The following is a 21,948-nucleotide window of genomic DNA, read 5'->3' as shown; positions in this document are numbered from 1 at the left end:
GAGGACGCACGTACGAAAAAAAAAAAAAACGATTCTTTATTTCCTACCTTTCGGCCGGGGTACGGCCTTCCCTGACTAAGGCCTGAACCCGGCCGAAACGCAAGAAATAAAGCATCGTTTCTTTCGTACGTGCGTCCTCAACCTACAAGTGCCTGTTCAAATACCGGATCCCGGCAGACTCTCACTTTATATATATATAGATGGCAAAGAAATACGGCTCCATATACTGCTCTGTCACGTGCGCCCTGTGTGCCGTTTCAAAAAAGCTACAAAAAAAAAGGGACCATAGCATCGCGCCGCTGATTCATTAAGTATGCGATGCTGACTGTGAAGTCTCGACAAGAGAGCGCGCATGCGTTTCGGGCGACTTTGAACGCAGTCGTCCATCGAAGTGACGTGCCTCTATCTCGTATCTCTTACAAACTTGCAACCTCGTGCACACACTTCCATTTTTCTGATTAGGTATTGCCATGGTGGCTGAAGTGCGCCTGTAATGCTATAAAAGAGAAAGAAAATGCCTGACCGATGGTTGGATGGAACCTTGACCTTCCAGCACAGCAGCAGCCCAGTGGTCTGAGCATCAGGCCATGATCGCCTTTTTGTTCTTTATTGCCGCATTTGCAAGTTCACGCATTTCAACGCGTATTCAGAGAACAAGCACCTGAAAGCCGTGCGCAACGCGTATCAAGTAGCTTGATTGTAATTACATATGGCACACAGCAGCAGCCCAGTGGTCGCTTTCTTTCGTTATCGCTTTCTTTTCTTTATTGCCCCTATTTGCAAGTTCACGCATTTCAAACGCGCGTACTGTGAGAACAGGCACGTGAAAGCCCTGTGTAACGCATACCATCTGGCTCGATTGTAGTCACACATAACACATGCGTCACGTGCGGGTTTCCCACATTTTTGGCAGCGCTTTGAGACGCTTTGCTAGGGCTGCACTGCTTTCGGTATGGGCCCGCCCGTATTGTTTCTTCAGATAGGTACCCCTAAAGTGAGTGAGGCCTGAGTGTAATGAGATCGCATTAAAAAGGACTAGAATGACAGCGCAGCTGCTGGTGAGGGTTTTTTTTACTTTATTTTAGTAAATTGCTTTAGAACATTGTCGCATTGAGAAGTTACCACCGTATCTAGTTGGCGCGTAATCTCTTACCCAAATGACAGAGAGCGAGTAAGTTGGACTTTCAGGTTTTTGTTGACACTCCAAAATCCCCTCTAAAAACGCTCTTCGGAAAAAGAAAGCCTTGTATTTCGTGCCACCGGCAACGTCAGCATTCGGCGAAACTACGGGATACGGGTAAAAAAGAAAAGAATGTTGGAAAGCGGCGATCTAGCACGTTTTTCCGTGGCGTACATACAATTGCTGCCTCCGCATTTACTTCAGCACGGACCAAATCACGCTGACGTTGCGAAAAGCCCGAACGACGCACACGTGCCACGAAGTGGCGTGGCGCGCTTTCTTTTTTTTTTCGCCGCCACCACCGCGGTGGCGTGCGTGCGATTCAAGCCCGTCATGCCGTGCGGGAAAGCCAGCTGCCTGCGGCGGCAGCGGCGGCTTTCTCCCGGAAAGTGTTGAGGAATTTACGTGAACTTCATTACCAACCTAGTCCCCCCTTCCTCATCTCCCTCCCGCTCCCTTGCACGCTTGCATCCTTTTCCAGACCTCCGCACCCGAAGCCACCACCACCCGTGCCCGCGGTCTGCTGTAGCTACGCTTTTGCTGCGACTAGGTTTTGTTGCGGAAACGGTCTGCCGAGCGAAGCGTTTTCATGGCAGAAAGCGAGAGGAAGGGTGGAGGGGTTCTCTGGGGCGGCCGCTTGCCACCGCCGCCGCCGTTGCAGGCGGTGTAATCCTTCAAATTCGGCTTTTGTTTACCCCGGCGAAAATTTGTTTGCGAGGAAGAACGAAGGAGAGAGAGAGGGGAGAGAGAGAAACGCTCGTGGCGACGCGCTGGATGTTTTACTGCAAACTGGCTAATTAAGGAGCGGGCACGTTTCTCGGCGCGCTCCGTGAGGGCGCACGAACAGAGACTGCGTAAACGGCATGGCGGCGTTTTGAAGGCGCAAAAGGCGGGGCGCGCATTTTTCGCGACCGCCACTTCGTCGGGGGGGGGGGGGGGGGGGGGGTCAGCGTTTTTCTCGCCGCCGTTCGGCGCTCTCGGTGAAGTCGGTGGCGTATAAGGTGCAAGACACCGACTTTCTGCCCTTTCTTCTGGCGTCCCGGGAAGAACAAACGGTAGTGTGAGTGCATACTGCTCTCTTCTCGTGAATTAGTTTCGCGGTAAAGCTACTTGAGGGATGACACCCAAAGTTAGATGCAACGTGCACGCGTGTGAAGAGTGCGTTGGTGCGTGAACGCTAAAGTTTGATAGCGCTGCAGACTCGGTTGGCCGAGATACTGTGTAGATTTCTCGTAGGCCAGTAGTAGAGCGTTCTATAGAGGCGTACTTGCCGTGGCTGTGCGCCCTTTTAAAGAACAATAGCCATCTAACACTTCCAGTAGGGTGATTCGTATTTCACTTTGACCTGCGTCAGTTTTTTGGCTGTCTGGGCACCGCCAAACGCGCGAGAGTGTGTTCGCAATGAATAATAACATTTGCCATAACATAACAGATAATAACAGTTGCCAAAGCGCAATCATTGCTATGGACGTTTCATTCTGATACTTCGGGATTTCCACATTTCAAACACGAAGCTCGCGAACTGGGTTACGAGAGCCACGGGAAACCGGGAGAAATCATGAAAGCTGGAATACGCACGATTCCAAAAAGAGAAAAATTGCACCAACAGAAACCATGCGTTTTACGCAAATGACAAGTGCGGTAATAATTTTTATTCACTTTCACACGCCCTTGATTTTTTTCAAGGACCTGCACTAATGCTCATGTAGCACCGTGTTGCCATTGTTCACCTTCTTGCGCAATAAAAAGCTTAATAATTCGCTCACACACCTAACGTGGCCGTGCCGATGCACTACCGGTAGATACGAACGTGCCGATGCGCTGCCGGTAGATACGAACGCCAAAGAAGAAACGAAGGAATGGCGGGCTTGCCGGCTGGCGCCCGGTCGGTACGGCGTCGTGACGCAACGGCGATGACAAATTAGACGCGGACTGGCGAGGTTCTTGCGAAAACTATCCGCTCAAGACTGCAAAGAGGCGACGGGCGAAGCGACAAGCGCGAGTTCCCGCTTTGAAGAGCAGAAACAAACCAAGCAACGAGAACAAAGCGCGGTTATCTGCGGCCCCCTGCTGGCGGCGCCAGGCCCCGTGTATACTATTACAGGCCTCCTTAACGACCGGCGTGTTTGCGGAGAAAAGTTTGAGGAAGACCTTAAACCTCGGCGGTGGCCCTTTTGGTTTCCCTTTTTCGCTCGCTGGGAGGACGGCGGTTGTTACAGGGATGGGTTGGGCGCGGGGACAAAAATAAAAATATCAGCGCTCCGCTGCGCGCTTTCTCGCCACAAGCGTTCGAGCCTCGACGAAACACGAAACACATCCTTTGCCGTATACCTTGCGCGCGCTTGCGGCTTTAGCCAACCGTTCCTGAAACGCCCGTTCCCCTCCCGTCTAAAGATGGCGAGAGCGAGAGAGATATGGTCGGTTTTCGTTTACTCCTTTCCTTCGCGTTCCCGGCGCGGTAGCCTGCAGCCAACGGTAAACATCTGAATTTAATCACCTTCGCGCCCAGACGGCTATTAGCGCCGGAAGCCTTCCCGCTTACAGTGTATATAGGCCCCAACTCTCCGTCGTATGCGTACACGTCCGCCAGTCTTTTCCTTTCTTTGGGGGGGGGGGGGGGGGGGCGGTCCCCTTAGAAACCGGGCGCCTCCGTAGCACGCTCTTGGCTCGAGCGACGGTGCAAAGAAAAACAGAGACCACGGAACTCGCAAAACAACGGCGTCGTGCGAAGTTGCCATCGCATCGCGAGCTCTGTGTACGGCTAGCGCGCAGTTGCATCGTGTTGGACGGGCCGGCGGGGGCGCTTGGCGAGTTCATCGTTAAATATAACTAACGATATGCGAGCTCGCGTTCTACTCACGCCTCCCTCTCGCGCTGTGCTTCTCGGAGCGCATATACGCGAGCCGGGTGGAGCGAGTGTTTCGTGCGTTGTGGCTTTCTCGCTCGGTTGACTTCGTTTTGCAGTCTTTAAGGGGGCGGGGGAGGGGGCAGGTTGGTTAGGCTGGAGCAGTTTTGTGGATGCGTGCGAGATGATGGAGGAGCCTCTACACGTGCGTGGGTGAGGCTCCAGAGGCGCTTCGCCCGGCTCGGCTCGGCTCGGCTTGAAAACCTTCCGCCCCCTGCCTCTTCTTGCTTCTCTTCGTTCCCCTCTGTAGCGTGGTTAAGGCAGGTTCGCCTGTTTTGCTTCTCGCCGAAAGATGCAGATTCTCGTGGGCGAAAATTAAGTCTCGCATATTCTCGCCAGCTGCCCCGGCTCTCCCTCGTTCTTCGTTTTCGCCCGTCTCTCTCGCCTCAAGTTTACGTTGCTTTTTTTCCCCCCCCCGCATTCTGTTCTTGATGACAGAAACTGACGCGTGGTGTATCGAGCTTTTGCTTTTATTCTGCGGACGTTTCTCACCCACTACGCGTTCCGAGCTGCTTAACAAGGCGTGCAGGCAGGTCGTCTTTCGTCGCCTTATTTATGGAAACCAAAGTCAAGCAACGTGGTTTAGGTGCCTGCGTTCTTCTCTCTCTTATATTTCGATGTTAACTATGTTGTAGCACGAGCATGTCACCTAACACACCGGTGAAAAATTGCGGCGAAGTGCGGCTCGTCGTTACGACGCTTTATCAAAGCTCGCTGAGCTCCCTCCATACTTGTCTGCGGCTGCAATTTTGTGACTTACGTTGTTAAGTTTCGCGTTATCTTCGGGAGGCTGTTGGCATTGTGGACCCCGCCGAGATGCGTCTCAATACCGGGAGAATTTCTAAACACAGTCACAAATATACGATGTACAGCGTATAGCGAATGATTGCTGTACTGCCTGTAAAGTATGACTACTTAAGTGTCGTAGCCTGCTCCACTACGCAAGTTCTCATATTTTATGTTTATACTATGCTCGTGGGGGTGAAAGCTTGCCGCACATTTCCTTCAATTTTAAGTTTATTTTGGCGCAGTTTACGTTCTGAAATATTCGAAAAGTATTCAAAAAATATACGCATTGACGAATATTGACTATTCGATTCAAAGAACCAATCAAATAGGACGTTATTCGATTCGTGATTCAAAAGTTTCACACACCCGTGTATTTGCACACCCCTAAAAATGTATTGAGCCGTGCTCTTCGGGTGGCAGCGACTGAAGATTTGGAGGACGCTTAAGCTTCGCCTTTAAGAGTGGAACGCGATAGCAATCAAAGAACCCTGACTGCTTCTCACGCTTCCGGGCAACTGCAGCCTATGTATCCGTAATGTTTACCGAGAAACGCTGGCGGCCAACGGTATGCGCGAAAGCGAGATGTCTGGTAGAAACGCGGCCTCTTGCGTGCGCCCATCTTCTGTTTCATTGTTGCGCACTTTAAATATTCAGTCTGAGAAGCTTTAACATAAAAGGCGTGCGCTGCCAGTGTTTTCTTTCGTGACATTTGATTGTGGGCTACCGCACTCCAAATTCCGAGGCATAACTCTGTCGAGCATGGAAGACAAAACTTGGAACAACTGTGGAGGTAGAAGAACTTTAGGGCCGCCTTGTGGGAGCGATATGGTAACTTTTAATTTTTCACTCGTTCGAGCACTTGCGTCTGGCGCCGATGCGCTGTCGCCACTCTTCTTCGCATGACTCTGCGCACATCACGACAGAAGGCTTGCTGTTGCCACGGGGTTTGCAAAACCGTCTACAGTCGTACGCCCCTGCGACGAACCCCTCCACAACGAAATGACCTGTACAAGCGGTGCGGTTTGGCCACTTTTACTACGAAGTGACCGGTATAACGAAGGAGTTCGCAGGCCCAAGGCACTTCGTTGTGAAGGCGTTCGACTGTTATACGGAGCTTCTTTCGCTTGCCCAATGTGCTGTGTCTCAAAGTGGACGCCCGTCAGGTTGGCGTGCCTGCTGTATTTCCCGGACTTGCGCTTTTGCGTTTACAGTTTGGAGATCTCGACGCGACCCGCCATGGTTGCTTAGTGGCTACGGTGTTGGACTACTGAGCACGAGGTCGCGGGATTGAATACCGGCCACGGCGGCCACATTTCGATGGGGGCGAAATGCGAAAACCACACGTGTACTTAGATTTAGCTGCACGTTACTGAACCCCAGGTGGTCCAAATTTCCGCAGTCCCCCACTACGGCGTGCCTCGTAATCAGAAAGTGGGTTTGGCACTTAAGAACCCACATTTTTTTTTATCTCGACGCAAGCGACGCAGAATTCTCTGCGCATTTCTTTAGTTGCGTCCTAAACGGTAGAACGACGTTACTGGCTCTCCCGAACAGTTGGATGGCGCATAGTTACATTATTTCAAAGTCAGATGCCATGACGTGCCTCACCTTCGTGTAACTTGTTTTTGACCGGCAAGTCGTAGTTGCGTTGCGTTCCGACGGGTCACTTAATTTGTGGCGTTTTCGCTGATTCTAGCATATGCGGCCGCCGTCACAACACCCTCCGTGCCGTGCGTAGCATAAACGCGCACTTCCTACTCAACTGGCGCGAGTATTTCTCACCGCTTGCTTAAGATCGTCCACTTCAATTGGTAATGTGAAGAGAGAAATGGTAGATTGGTCAAACCTGCGGAAGAAATACGGGTTGTAACTCAATTGGGCCTCTAACCCACCGGGCTTAAAGGGACACTAAAGAGAAACGCGAGATCAGTTTAGACTGACGAGGCATCCTTCCAAACGTTCATTATTGATTGCGCGGTAATAGGTTGAACACCAGAATAGAAAATAATGGTTGATATTTCTTTTTTTTTTTCGTGCCGAAATCCAGAATCGCCACAAGACTGCGACGTCACGGATTTCAGTTTCTTTTCGTATTTGCGCCGTGCTGTCGCTCGGTAAAGGTTTGGTCTTCGGCTCGTTTACAATACAGTGCAGTCCATCTTGAACAAGAAAAAGAAAGATTACTTAGGCTGGAGCAGACACAGTCCAAATGAGTGACGTCAAGACCAGCTGGTGCAGTCACTTTCGGGTGGCTTCACCACCCGGCCGTCTTTGGTTGTTGCTTCTCTGTTTATCGGACCTGTTCTCGCAGTAAGACTTGATATGCTCTTTTTGCGTGTCTGTGGAAGGATAATTTGCTAGTGCAGCTTCAATTATTTTGATCTTTAGTGCCCCTCAACACCGTGTGTCCGCGGAAATAGCAGTAGGAACAATTACTGCCCGAACACGATGCCCTAAAAGCGTCGAGTCCGAGCCCGCTTTTCTTCACCCGTTTCTCCCATCAGCCGTGAGCGCTTTGTTGCCCCTCAAATATATACTCGCCTGCACACCGCTGCGGCCTCAGGAGGAGGGAAAAAGGGGGAGAGGATTGCAAAAGGCTGGGCAAAGGGTGCGTAGTTAGGCATCGGTCTTCCTTACGTCCCGCCGCCTGCCTCAATTCCCCGTTCTTCCCTCTCCCATCCTCCCGGTCTTGCGTCCCTAATTTCTTCTCGTCTCCTCGCTTCGAAACTAACGATGCAACCCCACGCGTCGCGCCAAAACAGTGTTTGCAGCACGCGCGGAAATTCTTTTCCCCCCGTATAATATAATGCGCTTTCCCGCGCTGCAGCGACAGAGTTTATACACCAACGTGCCGCCATAGCTGGCGCTCAGGCACGCATGTTGCTCTGGGCGCCAGTGCGAAAAAGAAGCCCGTGCAAGGGAACGACGTCTGAAAAGTGCTTTTGCATATTCCGCTCACTACGAGCGCTTTTCCTTCATATCCCTTCCCCCACTTCCAGAAGAGCTCTGCCGGCTCATTAGACATGCAAATTATGCAAATCAAATTACCTTCATCAACTGCAACGACCACGCGCCCGACGCCCGCCACAGCTTCCCCTCCCTCCCGACGCTCCAATTCTGCTCGTCTCCATCTTTTTTCCTCTCCCTACACTTGATGTTGGGCGCTCTTTTCCGCGCGCGCATTTTCCCTCCGCTATAGCGCGCGCTTCGCTGTAGCGCGCGTGGCGACCGCACGGCCGCCGCCGCCGCGTCGCGCGTTGAGCAACGGTTATATACGACCCCGCCTTCCTTCCACTTCTGGGAAAGCGCGCGAGAAAAGACAAGAAACTTCATTTCCCGCGCAAACTGCCCGCCCGCGATACACTCTTTCGCTCTCTCTTTACAGCTCTTCATCATTTTCCCGCGCATTTTCCGCTAGAATCGCCCGCCTGCCGAAGTGGACTCGCTTCCTCCCGATCTCCCTATTCCACTCGCCGATTCTCTAGCGTAAAGACCAAGCTTGCGCAAGGCTAGTATGGAAAGGGGATGTAAGAATGCAAGGGACAAATTTGGGGAAGGGTGGTGGAGAGGAAGAGGGGGGCAGCAAAGGCAATGTTTGTTGTTTCTCCCCTGCCTTAATTCTCTCCAGAAGTTCGAGTACCCTCGTTTTCTTTCCCCACTTCCACTTTTCCATTCACGCGCCGAAACTATTAGCGAGGGTATTAAAACATTAACGTTTTCGCGTAAAGACGTACATGCGCGCCTGGGAGGGACTCTTATACATACACGTTGAAGCGTGCCAGAAGAACGCCGACCATGTCGATCGAAAATAAGCCTTACTTTTTTTTCAGATTTTTTTTTTCCATTTTTACATCATGTCCGGCTGCGTTCGAGGTCGACCATGTTTCGCATGCCTTCGCCGCCGTGGGGCGCTCGATGCGGGAACGAGGTTCTTGCGCACGTTAAGCGAACGACTTTTGCTCCTCGCTTGGCGTTTTACTTGCTGTGCCGCCTTCGCCGTTGATCGCAAAGCATAGTTCGATCGTGTTTGAAAGATGGGGCATCGCGTCCCGCAGTAAATTAAAAGTGATATTTCACCAGTTCTTAGCGAATAAAGAGCACGTATTTGTACATAGGACGACTGCCCTAATCCATTCAATTTCTGTCGTTCCCTTGTTTTCTACAATTGATTGTGCCGTGCTCTGCTGTATCGGCCACCTAATATATTCGTTCTTACTGTATGGTAACCTGGACGATCTCATAGCCCATGAAGAAAATATACAGTGCAAAAAAAAAAAAATGCAAAGCGTCATTGCAACGCGATATTCTTGTCCGAATACTGCACGCGCGGCTCGTAGTATATGCGCGAATTCATTGCCTAAGGGGGCGACTTGCGCACAATCCGCACGGCCTTCCGCCCGCGTGCGGAAGGCGCGCGAGATTTCGGGTTACACTGCTCGTGCGGACTCTGTGCAAAGCGAAACTTGCGCAGGCTTTCGCATGTGCACAGGCAAGCACACGTGCAGAAGGCTGTGCGGATTTAGTGTAAGTTGCCTCTCAAGCAAACGAGCCTATCGTGCGAGCTTAGTGGAGATACGCGATGTCCCGGCCAGGTTTTCAAGTTTTCCGCGCAAATGAAAAATCTGCCTACGGCTCGCGTTTTCTTGCGTGACAGCCCGAAGGGTGAAATTACTCAGTGAAACCTGGAATGTTTTGCCAGTCTGGCGTGCTATTTCAGATCTTGAGAGGGGAAGTTATCAAGAAGATTTCACAAAGTGCAAGAATTTTCGAAAAATACGCCGCGTATGCACTCAACATCATTTTAAACAGCGTATTTTATTGTCCAGTGCCGGATGAAGGGACCTCTCAGCGATCCCCATTTATTTCTGCCTACATGTGCTCGAAATAGACATAAAAATATCTACAAATATACCTATCATTTTTATTGTAAAAGCTCAGCATGCTTCAGAAATTCCTTCGGCTCGGCTTATTTTCTGCTACGGCAGCGAGCTTTGACAGCGAACGCCGCCACCTTCTCAAGAAAAACATTCTTCTCTAGGAGAGCTTGCTGCTGGTCTGGTTGGTGTATGATGTATGGTGTTAGGAATGAAAACAGCAGCAAAAACACGACACAAACGTTTCTTCTGCCGTTTTATTTTGTATAACCTTTTTCTTTGCGATGTATTCAACAGCAGACACCCGACGGGCGTGAGTTTGATTACCGGCGAAGCGGCAAATTGCACCGTACTCAGTAACAATGGTGTATTTGCCCCCTATAGTAATTGTGGCGTCCGAGAGGCGCGCACAGGCGCCGCGACTCTCAGAGTCTGCGTGGAGCACGAAACGCCAAACAAGCTAACAAATTCAGAGCTGCGGAAAGCAGTAACACACGTTGAATAAGAGAAGCTTGATACCACTTCTTGCGTGGCTACCCCATCGCACGAAGATTAGAGGCTTACCCTTCGCACAGCGTTACTGCGCATAGACGACATGCCTATTGTATACGAGAACATTTGGGACCGTTGCCTCGAGTTCCGCGATGTGCAAAGCCACAATAGCGCTGCTGCGTCTGTGGAGACGTACCAGCATGAATGACCACTCGTTGCGAACTGAATGACGAACGCTTCATTGCGCGTGTGCATACGTGGATACTGCGATGAGCTTCTCTCCTTCTTCTCATCTTTCAGTTCCCTTTCTCTAGTTTCAGGGTACCAACCGTGATCAACCTGGGTGACCTCCCTTATCGTTCCTCCTTCTCCTTCCAGAGTCGCGTGATAGCGCTGTGGTTAGTCAGGCTCCCAACAGCACACCGTAACGAGGAGTTCGAGCACCGGGCGTGGGCGAATTTCACCATACTCAGTGACAACTATTCTGTAACAAACTAGCACCCGACCCGCCAAAGTATGTCGATCCACTAATGATGAGACCAACTCGCCGCAATAATCACAGTGTTTTAACCCGCTACTTTGCATTCTTATTTTTCTACGCACCAATGCTAACTGGAGTCCTTTGGTTTCGTGACAATTGTATTCTCACTTTCAAGCTTCTTTTTTCTTTTTTATTCACATGCTTTCTCCATCGTGCTCTTTTCTTTATATTTGCTTTACCTCCGTGAGCCTCTTGTCCGCAGTACATATAAAATAAAATAACTATGGTGAGGGTGAAGCTGAGGCGGTGGCCTGACGATGTAATTTCGATAACGTTGTCGTCTTGACGATGGCGGCACATCGAATAGAACGACGCAGTAAATATTGTCTTTAGCTTCCAACTTCTGTGTCAGTAAAATACTATAGTCTACCAGCGTGCATGTCCTGATGACGAACGTCTAGTATGGGTTACTGAACATGAAATGGTTGCGGAGTTTTAATTTTGTGCATATAAAGCATGTAGAGTTTCCCTTCCCGAGTTGGTGCCAAGTGATGCGGAGTTGCGGAAGGCAGCGCACTAGGTGATGTGATGAAATTGAACAATTTGCTCGCGCATATATATATATATATATATATATATATATATATATATATATATATATATATATATATATATATATATATATATATATGTCGACTGGCACAAGGAAGGGGTTTTTGTAGACTCACGGGAAAAGCCTTCGTCCTACATTGGACATACTAGATTATGATGATGATGTTGTTGTTGATGATGATGATGATGATTGAGTTGGTGGCGGTGATAGTGATGATGATGACAATTATGATGCAAAGCTAGAGCTCCGCGTAACCTTCGATCATTTTCTTTTTTGTTCTTTCATTTTTTTCTCCCTTACCCTCCTGTCGTGTCCAATTTGGCGCGCTTTCGCGGGAGCGCTCCGCTGAAAATCCTGCCTGCGGGCACTCTGCGGCGTCGCCCACTCTTACGTGACGCGCCAGTGGAACGACAGCGCTATAGTCGTGCTTGTTGTCTTCGTTGTCTAGCGAAAACAACGCCATGGCTCGGAATAACCCGCTAAACTCGCAGGTTGATAAGATGAAGCGGGGTAGGCGAGCGAGCATCGACTAGGCGGGCGCGAACAGAGAAAAGCTCGGAGCAAATACAGTATCTGCATAGCAAGTATGCCGACCAGGCAGGAGCGCGAGAAAGGTGTGGGAGGCGGTGGTGAGGGAGGCCTTTCGCCGCAGGTCCAATTAACATTTTCTTTACTGGTTCCGTTCGTTTAGCTCATTAATTATTCGAATTATGCAAATTGAAATACCGCGCCGGCCGCGTCCCCGTGTTCGCTTCGGAAAAACTCTTCTTTCTCGCCCACTTCCCCTCTGCTTCTGTGAACCGGGGACGCAGTCCCCTGGGCCTGACGGCTAGCTCGCCCAGGGCGTCCGCGGAGGCGAGCTCGGTATAGTCGCGTTATACGCACGGTGCGAAAATTCGCTGCTTACTCTTTCGAGCGCTGCGCACGGGGACCCATAGCCGAGTAAAAGCGTTCCCCCTCCCCCCGACTTCAGTCCGCTGCCCCTTCTAGTTTTCGTACTTGCGCATTCGCTTGTAAGTGCGGGGCGCAGAGCTCATGCGAATGCACCCGTGTTGTCCGTCGCTGCAATTCAACGTGCGAGTATGAACGAATCTTACAGAAAGATGGGTCAATAAAAAAGAAAAGCGGCAGAACAATGTTTTTTCTTTGTATTTATTTCGTTGTTGAAGTGAACAGTGTCCTTCATTTACATACCCTTCTTTACCAGCGTGTGTTCGTTTATTATTTACTTTTTCCGCGAGGCGATCATGAGGGCTGCTCAGTCGCCTTAATGATCAGCATTGGCGAAACACCGCTACGACCTGCGTTTTTTTTTTTTACGCAGCTTTTGACGTTGAATATGCAGAAAAGTGTGGAGAATTCACTGTACCAACCTTTTACGAGCCTGATGTCAACGTTATGCCTGCGGCTTCACGTGACCTGGGATTGCGCGTCTTTGGGAGTCGCGTTTGCTGAGCACTGATCGTGCGCAGTCGCGGGCTCAGTTGTTAAGAGTGTGCGAGTTTCTTGCGCGTTAGAATACGACGGACTCACTTCTTGCACCAAGCTCGTGTGTGTTTCATTCTGATCAACTTTATATACAGCCCAGGGGCGTAGCCAGAGGGAGGGGGGGGGGGCTTATGGGTCTTCACCTTCCCCCCCCCCCCCCGAAATTTTTTTGTGCTGTCATGCACCGCCGACCAAAACGATCCCAGTCGCCGGGAATTATTCCGGATTTCGTCTAGGATGTCTTTTTTATGCTCGAAAAGACATTTCGGCGCGATCATTGCGAACTCTGGCTGCATTTCGTAGCAACGCTCATGCACCGGGACTCACATCCGAGCACAAAGTTTCAAGGGCGTTTAGATGGCGAGCGGGCTCGTCGCGGCATCTCGCGGAGACCGCGGAATCTACGGAGCGCATGGATTTCAATTCCGAAACTTTTGTGGTTATAATGTTCTTACAAACTTCTGATGCGAAACGGGCATTGACATTTCCAGACATGCTTTAAATTTTCAATTGCGAAACTTTGTGGGTTTAATGTTGTCACAAACATTAGACGCGAAAGCTGCATAGACTTTGCTAAAGTCGTGCATCGGACCATACAACGAGACAAGCCAAAGTTGACTATAGTGTACTACTCTAAAGCTGACAAAGCTCGCAGCGAGGTCTGATGAGACGAAGCGTTGTGAAGGTTTATTTGTGCCGTCATTCAACTGAAAAGAATATCAACGTTTCTTTTCACCTGCGCCAACTGTGAATACACTAAAGCCAGCAAAGGCAACTGCGTTCTCAATTATTTTTCTATTTTGACTTTTATTCGCGAGCACCCACATTCAGCCTATCCAATTTTCTTGTTCTCGCTGCCCGCGGGCTGTCAAGGCCAGCCAGAGCGCATGCGTTTCTCTCGTGTTGCCCCGACCACCGCGCGGCGCACATTGGTGCGCGTTCGTTTTTCTCTGGCCGAGTGGATTTTCGCCTGGCAGCGTTTTGGACGCTTTATGGCTAGCAGACGAGAGAAAAAGAAAACAATGGTCGCTCGCCGCCGTCACTGTGGGGGCTCGAAGAATTGCAACGCGTTCGCTTGAGCGCAACCTCTCCGGAAATTCTTGTCTCGCGGGTGTTGGATACCGAGCAGTATGCCTATGGTTCTCTGTGGACCAAGCTTCTCACGTTTCCTTCGATATTCCTTCGGTAGGTGCCCAAAGTAGCATTCGATTGTGGTCAACATGCTTTCCTTCGCGTTTCTTCATTTAGGTGCCCCCGCCCTACCAAAGAAAGAAAAAGACATTGTTGCCGCGCAGCGAATTTTCGCGTGGTGAGAGTTTGATTTTGTTACTTGCTCTTTTGCAGAAAGTAATGTAACTTCACGTGTCGGATACTCTCATTATATTATTACTACAGCAATTGTGTGGACACTCCAGGCGCATTCCTGCCGTCGCCGTCTCCCTCAAGTCTCGTGCAAAGTCCACATCTGATAACATAGTCACCGCGCGCCGCATGCTGCATGTGCGAGTGAAAGCGTAGCGGTGACATGGGTGAGCCGACGATGGTGGCTTGTGTGCGCAAGGGAGAAAAGCAGGGAGGAAACGCGCCGCCTTCCGCCGCGCGCGATTATCAGAGGGAGTGGAGGGAGGGAGGGAGGGGGGGCTTAGGTTTCTGTGATCTGTGAATCTGTGATTTCGCAACATGTTTACTTGCCTTGTAATGGCGTATTACATTCAATGACTTTTTCTTATATACCTAGATTCATTGGAGACTTATACGTATATTTAATTTTGTTGTTACGAGGTTTTGTGTATACGTGCAGTGAAGTTTGTTTCCACTGACACTTTTTTGCCCTTTATCAAGCTCTATCTTCGCATTTGTATATTCCATTGTGTCTTCGCATTTCTATTGTACGCGGGCGAGTCAAATGAAAGTGAGCCAACCCACCCCGCGCAATAATGGTTCGGTTCATTATCTGCGAGGCATGAGCGTAGTAAAGAGGCATCTCTCATTTACAAAAGTGACACGCACGTGTGAGGATACATGTTTTTTAATGGTTTCATACACTGGATTCAACATGATTACGTGACATAATGGGCGCTCAAAAAGTTGAACAGGGTGGTGTCGTGAGGTTTTTGACAGTTGAAAGGTGTTTCCCCAAAAGAAATTTCTAGCTATATGGCTACCTTTTACGTGGTACATTGCATTTCATTAGCCACTGTGAAGTGTTAGAGCAAACGGTTCAAAAAAGGACTTGAAAGTTGGAAAGACGATCCAAGACCGGGCCAATGACAACGTGCAATCTCATCAACCTTTGCAATCCCCCCCCCCCCCCAACGCAATTGCAAACGTTGATTAGCTGATTAGACAAGAACAGAATATAAGCATAGATGAACTGGCAGAGCGTGTGAACTTCATTCACGGTGCAGTTCACACTATAATTCATGAACATTTAGGTTATCGGCTCTTGTGTGCGCGACGGTTGGCCAACATTTATAACCGCCGCCAGAAGACGGAGAGGTTTGGCGGTGCCTTGACTCATCTGATCAGGTATCACACTGAGAGTGACGACTTCTTGTCTGAAATTGTGAATGGGCACGAATCATGGTGCCACTACTACGAGCTTGAAACACGACGGCAAAGTTTAAAGTGGAAACATTCGAATTCACCACCCCCAAAGAAAGCAAAGGCCGTCATTACCGCCGGAAAAGTGTTGTTGACTTTCTTTTTCCATCGTTAGGGGCAATTACTGATCGAATTTGCTAAACCTGGATAGATTATGAATCGTTTTCGGTATTGTGAAGCGCCGGATCGGCTCCGTGTCGCAATCAAGAACAAACGACGTGGAAAATTGACGAATGAGGTTGTCTTGCTCCACGACAATGCCCGTCTCCACGTCGCTGATCTGGTTAACACAAAACTGGCAAAGCTCAAAGGGGAAACGCTGCAACATCCGCCATACAGCCCAGACCTGTGGCATTGGGACTTCCACATTTTGGGGCAATTGAAAAAACAGGTCAAGTGAACATGATTCGTGTCGGACGATTACGTGAGATAGTCAGTTGCAAACTTTTTGAAGCAACAACACAAGGTGTTCCACGAAGCGGGAATCACGCGACTCGTTAGTTAGTGGGACAAATGTCTAAATTCTCATGTAGGCTTCTTTTAAATAAATTACTCCGTTTGTCATATATTCGAATTGGCTCACTTTCATTTTGCTCGCCCCCGTAAATTTTGCAGAACTTCTGCTTTCTATATATTCTCTCTGTTGAGACTCTAATTTCGGTGCAATTACTCACAATACACGAACAACGACAGCTGCTCCTGCGCAATGTATTGGAACAAAGGACAGCGTCATGGATATTTTTCCCTGGCCATTGCATATGTGCAAAAATGGGAACATTGTTCTTGAATAACAAAGTTGCATTAAAATATTGGTCCTCAACTTGTTCATTTAATGGGCTTTACATTATTTATATGAGCAGCATGCACTGTTTTGCTGGTTTCGAACTGATATATGTCACAAGTTCGTGTGATATGTTCTTTACTTAATAAATTGACAAAAAAACACCATGGAAGCATTGATATCAGTTATTTCTCGCGCAATTTTTGGGACATACTAGTATATTCTTCTATAAAAAAAATTCGTATTTAACTTGTCTTGGCAGTGCTTAGCGTTCAAGAATTCGTTTGCAGCATCTTTGGCAATGCAGTTATTCATGTATTTGATCCCTCGACAAATTCTATAAGGAGGAAGCCGAACTCAAATGTGAACCCCTCCCGAACGAAATTTCTGGCTACGCCACTGATACAGCCATACGTATTTATTAAAGCGTGATCAGAAGCAGATCGAGAGCTTTGCAATGCGCAGGAAACCAGCGTGTAGCCTTGAATCACGAAGCGCTGCCAACCAACACGAATGAACTATGACAGAGTTACAAGATCAAATTATGGGGTTTTACGTGCCAAAACCACTGTCTGATTATGAGGCACGCCGTAGTGGAGGGCTCCGGAAATTTCGACCACCTGGAGCTTTTTAACGTGCACCTAAATCTAAGTACACGGGTGTTTTCGCATTTCGCCCCCATAGAAATATGGCCGCCGGGGCCGGGATTCGATCCCGCGACCTCGTGCTCAGCAGCCCAAAACCATAGCCACTGAGTAACCACGGCGGGTAAAGTTAGGAGATTGAAGTCCGTCGAGGTCTTTTCTATGCTACGTTGTCAGCTGTTTGAGGCCTCCTTAAGGTTGTCGTTAAACGCTTAACGTTAAGGTTGCCGCGAATCTCTCAGAGCGCACAATTACGACTGCGAAAAGTTCTGCACTGTGTATAACCCATGGTGCGACCACGAAGGCACGCGATTTATCGCGAGTGGTTTCAAAAGCGCCTTCCCTCTTCACGTGATCGTTTCTGTCTCTCTTTATCCTTCTCGCTCGCATATTTCTCGTCGATCTCAGGAAAGGCGGTAGCAGAAATGAAGTCGAGCCCGCGCGAACGCGTAACTATGCCAAAGTACTCTTCGGAATGCAACCCTTGCTCACTGACCGATGATTTAGCGCGTGTCGCCGAGAGTGCAAGGGGGATTTCGTCGTAGTGTACAGTTATGTACCTCTAACGTTCTTTCTCCGTTTCTTTTGTTTCGGCTGCATCGTGATGAGCTCCCGCCACTGTGCCGTTCTCCTTTTCTGCCGCTTCCTCCTTTCCCACCCTCCGTTCACATTGCTGCCCGAAATTGCTCCGGTCGTTTAGCGTCCGACGGGCGGCGAATTTGGAGAAAAAATGCTCTTCGATGGCCGCTGCAGCTCCCAGAGGGGGGCACGTTGGACGTGCCTGCGAGCAGCCGTCGCTTGTAGATGTCCAGCATGCGAAAAAGGGGGTGGGGGTCGTGTGGTATGGAAGCTCCTCGGGGTGTTGGTTCGGCCGTCAAAAAAGGCGAATAACTTGGCGTCACGCAGTCCGCCCCTTCGTGTCGCTCCGTCCGTCCATTCGTTTATGTGTTTCATCTCTCTAGCAGTGTCACATGCTTCCCCCCTCACTCGCTCTCCCTACCTCACAGTCTCAACGCATCTTCTTTGCCACTCTGTACACTGCTCTTCGAGCATGGATACCCCATGCACCGGTTAACGTGGCGTGCCCGTAAAAAAAACACTCTCTCCCGCAGCGTTCGCGTTGTGATAGTTCGTGTAACGGTCGCAAACGACGATTTGTCTGTGGTTATTTTATGGGCCGAAATGCTTCTCCACTCGCGAGCGCTGTAGCTTACCGGCAACTTCGTTCTCAGAGTTCGCCGAGAACGCGCGCAGTTGTTCCGACTGTAGTTACGCTGCACCGAATGGAATGCGTGTCCGGCCTGTTTTTAGTGCCTCGTGCCGATTCTCGACTGTCTGTTCTCATTTGCGCTTGCACGGTTGTACGGTTTTCGCCGAAACCGCCCGAGCTCATTTCTCGGTGACCGCGACATTCCGTCATCGGTGGTAAAACTTTCTGTAAGTTCCGGCATGTGAGAATGCGTGCCTTCGGTTCCGGCTATACAAGCTAAACAAAATGATATACTTGTTGCAGAAGAAAATAACTGCCACGTTACCCTCCCCCTAAGAAATAACTCTGAGTTGTCTGCAGCTCGGCGTGTGACGGGTCAGCAACTGCTCGACGGTTTACGGCATTCGTGTTGAACGTTTTGCTTTCAGCGGCGCTCAAATGGTTCGACGACTAGCTGCGGCGTCGCTTGCGTGACTATCAGGCATACTCGACCACTTCCTGAAGCACTGCATAGCTGCAGGGCTGTCATAAACGCCATCCCCAGAGAATGTAACGCGCAAATTTTTGATGCGAGAGCCTCAAATGACCCATTGAGCGAGCGAAAAAGCCATCGTCGGTCGTCTGTAGCAGCGAAACGGAAGGTAGATTCCCATTGGCTGCGGCGCCACCTCACGGGCGCGCCTTGACGAAGCAGAGAATGCGAAAGGGAACGATAGCGATAGCTGACGCGATAGCGCGTCAGGGGTTGCGTAAGGGGAGAGGGCATTGCCGCGACGCCAGGTCACTGTCGCTCTCAGAAGCCTGTGTTATTCGTCCGCTACTTGTCCGCAGTAGCTTTCGCCTGCGTTCTAACTGAGCCTCGGTAAGGCCAAATCAAAACGCGCCAATCGTCTCAACGCGCTCGCTTGCCCACGAGGAGTTCAAAATTTGAAGGACCGCTCAGCTGCGTTCAATTGGGCAATAACGCTTTCGCATTCACAACTCATAAGAAATGATTAGGTGTCCTCTGATTTTTCAGAGCTGACATTTAAGAGTTAATACTTAAGAGGTATATTTAAGAGTTACATTTAAGAGGTAATTCGAATTTCGCGTACGCGGAAGCCTTACAAAAGTTAAGAAAGCTTCCAGGTTCCTTTGTGTGTACTGAAGAGTACGTGGCTGTGCAAAATCAGTGATGACGATGAGCCACAATAAACAGGAGCATGTTTTTACTGAGCAGAAGGCTCTAGCTAACGGTCATTCCTCGGCGAATCAATCTACCGGCCCTCGCGCCGACCGCGTGTGAATTCTGAGCCACGCGCGCCCTTTCGCTTCCTAGGCAATGGCCTGTCTTGTCTTGTATCCTAAACAGTCCAATGTCCCTAGCCAGCTGCCGTTCTCCTCATCTTCCTCGACGTCGGTGCTGCTACAAGTGCTTGGTTACGTTTCAATGTATACTTGCTTCACGGTCGTGTTGGTGCGCGTAAGTATTCTGTCAGTATTCCGGCAGCACCCTATAGAGTCTCGTTTGTAGAGCTGCAACGGTAAATCTCGAGTGTTTCTTTCTTGGATTCTCGTGAGAAACGGATGGCCACTGCCTTCACTTCAAATTGAGAAAGCGTATTTTCGTGCACGTTACATGCATCTTGTCGTACTCTTCACTTTCTAAACCTTTTTTTTTTTTTGGGGGGGGGGGGGGGGGGGCTAGACGCTGGCGAATGGGAGCCTATCATTCAATTTTTTTTTTACTTTGTGTATAATCTTACTGTGTGCCTCTCTGCTCTCTCAAGTTTTGACAATAAATTCACTCGTAATCATTGCTTTCGTTTCCGACTTGGACTATTTTGCACATTCTCCCCCCTCTTATCAGGACACTACTTAATGCAGCTGACTTGCGTGTAACTGGTTAAATATTTCTATTGCTGTGTAAAGCCTGTTTATGTTCCGGTTTTGGGAACAAACTTTGCCCACCAGGTTGACAAGGCCCGCTTTCACCTGAATACTTCTTCCCTTTTTTGATTAATTGCGCAGTACTCGGAAGCATTCCAAAGTCACTGTTTCTATGACAAGTGCAACATTTATCGCTTGTGTGTGCTTTGTATTCCATTACCAATTGTGCTATTACCGATTCGATTACAGATTGTACCACTTATTGTATTGAAACGTAACTCTTGTTTACGTAGCTTGCAGCAACTCGCAACCTCCATATTTTATTAATCCAAATGTTGTTTTGTTCTCGCTTTCGTTGTTTAACTTCATTCGGTGCTATCATTACTTTTGTCCAACTTTGAGTGCATTTACGCATATACTCTAGGACTGACCTAGTATTTCGTTCTCGTGATTTTTTTTTGTATTTAATTGTACATACGTGCAGTTTTACGTATTTCCTGGGAAAAGACCTTTAATTTTGTTTCCATCATTTTATTGTTGCTTAAGCTCACTAACTCCTCCACATATGTCGAGAAACTCCTACAGTGCTGTAGTAACTTTACTTTCTTACTTTCTATGATTTTGTATTGTTAAATAATACGCCGTATCGAGGTGACGAACCAAATTAAGTGACAGCTTTTTTTTTTGTTTTCATCCAAATCACTGAATCGTTCCAGCAAGCAATGGTTTAAATACATGTTTGTTTATCTTAGCCATAAAAATGACCTTCGAGTTCAAACAAGTGCTTGCACGCCATGTACTGTGAAGCCCATAGCGTAATAGGCAGGCTATAGGCTAGGTAGGCTAGGCTAGGCTTACCTTGCCTAACCTAACCTAACCTAATACGTTAGATGAGGTAAGGCTAGGTAATGTTCAGCTAAAGTTAGGTTACATAAAGTTAGGTGAAGTATGGTTTGGTTAGGTTAGGATAGGCTAGGTCAGGTTAAGCTAGGCCGTGACGTGCTGTCAGCGGCACTGAGTGTAGCGCATGCTTTGTGACCTCGTAAGTTGAACGTCCTTTTTCTTTCTAGACATAATTAAGATTTCAGCGAGCTTCGGCGGTCGGAGAATTACTTTCCCTGATGTGCTCAAGCAAAACTATATCCTTCCTGGCCGAATGTTTCATTTTGACCTCTGTTGCTTCATTAGCTGGCTCCAGTATCCACCTCTCCGAGTTCAACTTCGCCGACATGGCGTCGTGCGGCATCAAGTCTTACGTATTCGTTGCATGACCGGCTATTCTGTTCGGAGTATTGAAGTTGCACGGAAATACTTCGTTCCATCGCACCTTACGCGTGTCCCTGCCTCTTTCTGACGCAGATCCGCTCGTGAAGTTGTGGACATCGAACTCAAAGGACGGCGCCGGCCTGCAGCCGTCGAGGTGGGTAGTCTTAAAGGGACGTTAAAAATAAACGCTGAAAGAGTTTAAACTCTGTAAATATTTTCTCTAAATTTTATTTGCATATGTTTGGCAAGAAGGAATGTTTATTATTGCTCACAGAGGTAAGGCCGAACTCTGTTTTTTTTCCCTTAACGTTTTGCGTCGTAATCTCAGCTCCGTGACGTCAGTTTGACGTCACAGCTTCCAAAGCATTTTCTCATATTTGAGCCGTGTTGGCGCAAGAAAAGTCTTAGAAACTTGTCAGCTTCAGTTTTTGGGTCTTTTAAAATGCTGTGTACTTCGTCGTTCTCTGTCATCAGCTACACCCCAATTAGACGCTGTTAAATTCGTGACGTCAGTGCGTGCTGAGGGAAAACTTCGAAGCGGTGACAGCACCGGCCTTTTTGTTTTAAGATCTTTTATCGCTCATCAAGCCAGGGTGAGTGTGACCGTCTTGTTGCGGAAACGTAAGCTAATTATGCAAGCAAGCCTAAATTTCCCGTGTTGTGTTTTTATATGTTATTGCAAGCCTATAACGTGACATCAATTTACACAAAAGCGTTCGTGTACTATAAACTTGAGTGAATTAACGTGTTTT

General features: G+C 48.9%; 1 protein-coding gene across 2 annotated transcripts in view; it reads left to right on the top strand.

Moving 5' to 3' along the window:
- The window catches only part of LOC142560412 (uncharacterized), a 398,440-nt gene that overhangs the window by 361,926 nt on the left and 14,566 nt on the right, over positions 1-21,948 (top strand). For both annotated transcript variants that reach the window (XM_075672505.1, XM_075672506.1), the window contains one exon: positions 21,290-21,350. In XM_075672505.1, coding sequence (XP_075528620.1) covers positions 21,290-21,350 — 61 coding nt within the window. The remainder of the gene's footprint in view (positions 1-21,289; positions 21,351-21,948) is intronic.

This window comes from Dermacentor variabilis, chromosome 10 (genome assembly GCF_050947875.1).
Source record: "Dermacentor variabilis isolate Ectoservices chromosome 10, ASM5094787v1, whole genome shotgun sequence".
NCBI lineage: Eukaryota > Metazoa > Arthropoda > Arachnida > Ixodida > Ixodidae > Dermacentor > Dermacentor variabilis.
The sequence above is the reverse complement of the archived record's forward strand: the minus strand, read 5'-3'. Positions and strand labels throughout refer to the sequence as shown.